This window comes from Anneissia japonica, unplaced genomic scaffold (genome assembly GCF_011630105.1).
Source record: "Anneissia japonica isolate Jap-2015-1 unplaced genomic scaffold, ASM1163010v1 scaffold1001_len5767_cov106, whole genome shotgun sequence".
In the NCBI taxonomy this organism is placed as follows: Eukaryota; Metazoa; Echinodermata; class Crinoidea; order Comatulida; family Comatulidae; genus Anneissia; species Anneissia japonica.
In genome coordinates, this window is record NW_022714462.1 from 2,479 (window position 1) to 5,761 (window position 3,283).

The 3,283-nt window shown below is 33.7% G+C and overlaps 1 protein-coding gene across 1 annotated transcript in view; it reads left to right on the forward strand.

Moving 5' to 3' along the window:
- LOC117109029 (HSPB1-associated protein 1-like) overlaps window positions 1–3,277 on the forward strand; it is a gene marked incomplete at its 5' end in the record, with an annotated part of 4,266 nt that extends 989 nt beyond the window's left edge. Inside the window, 2 exons of the mRNA XM_033251257.1 lie at window positions 850–937; window positions 3,025–3,277. Of these exons, the coding sequence (XP_033107148.1) occupies window positions 850–937; window positions 3,025–3,123 (187 nt within the window). The remainder of the gene's footprint in view (window positions 1–849; window positions 938–3,024) is intronic.
- Window positions 3,278–3,283: the final 6 nt, after the last annotated feature.

Consider the following 3,283-nt stretch of genomic DNA (forward strand, 5'->3'; position numbering starts at 1 on the left):
ATAGCTCATTTACTCAATACTGGCCTGTGCGACAACTTAACCATTTCGCCACAACATGCCTCATTTGTCTCTCTACTTAGGAATATAAATGGGTACTTGTACTGTGGTATTGATTGCATTACAGTATTCTTATAAGCTGAGTGCACCTGCGCAACTGGGTATACTCCCCAGGGAGCAAAGAAGGTTGCACTGTGCGCTGGTTTGTCAATGTATGTAATCCAATGACCAGGATTGCAGGCATATGATAAAATAGTATTTATTTTTTGTGCGCTGAGTACACATGCACGACCAGGTATACTCCCCAGGGAGCAGAGATTTCTGGTTTCAACTGGCAGTAAAAAACTGAATTGCGAGACGTTTACAATATAATAAAAATGCTAGATTAAATTGTTTTCTTAAAAAATATAAAAAAATAAATTGAAAAAAAACCTTACACCACAGAATTTAAAACAGGGAAGAGATGGGTGCATTTTGTATGTAATCCAGTGACCAGGGGTTGTAGCGACTTCTTGCCTTTGGTCAGTATTGGCTTGGAATTTGCGGCATATAATAAAATAGTATTAGTATATTTATGAGGGAAAATTTATTTCCCTTATGAGAGCATCACACTCTACCCTACTGTCATTTTTGTTTAAAAATCCAATATTAAATTTTTAAACAAAAATGACAATCTACCCTACTGTCATTTTTTGTTTAAAAATTTAATATTGAATGTGGATCTTCATATTGTGCTGTCAAATTTATATTCTGTTTTTGACTGTATCGTTGTGTTGCTGATGGCAATAAATTCATTGCTTGATATTTGTATATACATAATATATTATAATAATTAATAATTTGTTTTTGTAGGATTGTAATTGAAGAGATTTTGAAAGCTAATGAAGTTCTAAAAGATAAACTACCACAGACTTTTGATGACATGACACCTGTACAAAAGGTTTGTTAAGTTTTCTTAATTTGAGTTATTATATTTAAAGTACTTTATTGTACAGATACCAAGAAAATCTTATTTGTAGGTATAAAACATAGATTATATTCTATGTCTACCAATTAGGCATCATCCACTAAAAAAAAATTGCAAGATTGCAAAATACATTCCAGGGGGATGGGATCAACGGTGTATATGTACTACTTAATGAAAATACAAAATGATGTTCTCAACATCATTTGTGACAAAGACAAGCCAAACCAGTCACTCGTCGCAAAAATCAATTTTGAGTTATTAATACAGTGCTAGAGAGTAAAATAATAGCTATAAAATGGTAAAAAAATTATTCAAATCGGACACTCCCTTATGAAGTTACAAGCATTTAATCACACAGCTGTTTAAAGAACAATATATGAGAAATCAGCCTTCAAAGTTTATGATTTCAGGCATTTCTCATGCAGAAACTATCATTAAATCCTTAAAAAGTGTTGTTTTAACATTAAAAATGGGGAAAATAACAGCATAGAATGATGTATAGATATATAAAGGTTAGTTTAGTGCAATAAAATAGATTTTTAAAAATTTGACATTCCAGCATGTTTTGGCCATTTTCTCTGAAACAGGATTTGCGACGAGTGACTGGTTTGGCTTGTCTTTGCCACATATATTATGGTGGTAGGGGAGGGGGGTATCACAGGAAGAGTATGTATAGTACACTAGAAAATAATGAAAATAATGGATGATCTCTATTTATTGGTACTCCCTCTTTATACGTACCATATTAACAGTTTTCCAATAAAGGCCCCGCTTTGAATAAACATCTCCCCTCCCCCTCCCCCATCCTCCCTCTAGAGCCTCATTTGGAATAAATGCATCCCTCAAATAAGTGTCCCTCTAAATCACAGTAAACAAATCTAATGCAAGCAACAACATTCTCAACACCTTCTATTAAATTTCTACTCCAGTAGAATTACATTTTTTCAAACACATTATCACAATAATTATGTTTTGGAGTTCCACATTTACAGTGAAATTAAGGGGCGTTTATTTGTGTATTATATGTATCCATTTTACACCCAAAAAAAATGCCTCACTTAAATAAACTTAAATGTTAACTTAAGCAAGTAAAATACAGACTGCTATGGGAATTTCTTCCTTCTACATTCCTATATACGCAATGGTTGCAGTGCCACAAATCAGGCTCTCAGAGTCCTCGGTTTGAACCCCTTGCTGTGCATTTTGCCTGTGTCATTGAACAAGGTGAACCTGCAGTTGTCTTTCTCCACCAGTATAAGTAGGGGTGGCGCCAGCAATTTGGCCCCAAGGACTCATGGTTGCCTTTCATATTTTTTAAATGTTGTTTTTACATCTCACATTTTTTGATATTCTCTTGCAATTCAATGTATCTTATATTAATAATGGTCTTATACATAGCACCTTTTCCTCACAGTTACTGACAAAGTAAATAAACATATTTTAATTTGAAGTTTGTTTTGAGGATGGGCACAGCCCCTGAATAAGGCTTGTTACTAGGCTTTGGTAAACATATAAATGTTGCAGGAAATGTACTTGGGCCTAGAATTGTAATCTGTTTACAAAATACACATGACAGTGTGAAGATTCCCAAAATCCTTGTGTAGTGTGCTGTTTCATCTTGATTTAGGCCTATACTTATCACCAAATTGAATGGTTTGTTGCTTAATATTAGCTTTTAAAAAGTTGTGATTCACTTGTTATAATAAAATACCTTGTTTACGACTGTTAGCCTCACTGCTTTGAAATAGAATGATGGTGTGATATTTTGTATTTATTTTTTTAGGTTGGAAGGCTTTTTTATTTCAGCAAATGATGCCAGCAAATCGGGTTTTAAGATAACATGGCTGTTAATGTTACATAAACTTGTTTTATACTTTTACTGTATATACTTTTCTAGAGTCGGCATTTGTTTTTTCTTTATTTCTGATGATAATTAAAAGTAATTAACATTAATTGCCAATTTTCATGCTGGTATATAAATGACTATAACATCAACTTTTATTATTTATTATTATGAATATAAAAAAATACTGGCTATATATTGTGTAATCTGTCCATAGGTGAATACCTTGATGAGATTGATGCCAAAGGACATATTAGACAGAGGTCGTGAAGTCAATGCTGAAGCCTTGAATGAAATCCACAAAGGAACAAGATAAACCACAACTCCTGCAGACAACCCTGGATGATGGAACCATCCATTTACTATTTTCAGTTTGCAGAAATTTAATCAGCTGTTATTTGCAACCCAAGAGCCAGTGGTGTATCTAGTGCACATGCCCTCCCTATAAAAGCTTGCACCCCTGCTTCCCCCCCCCC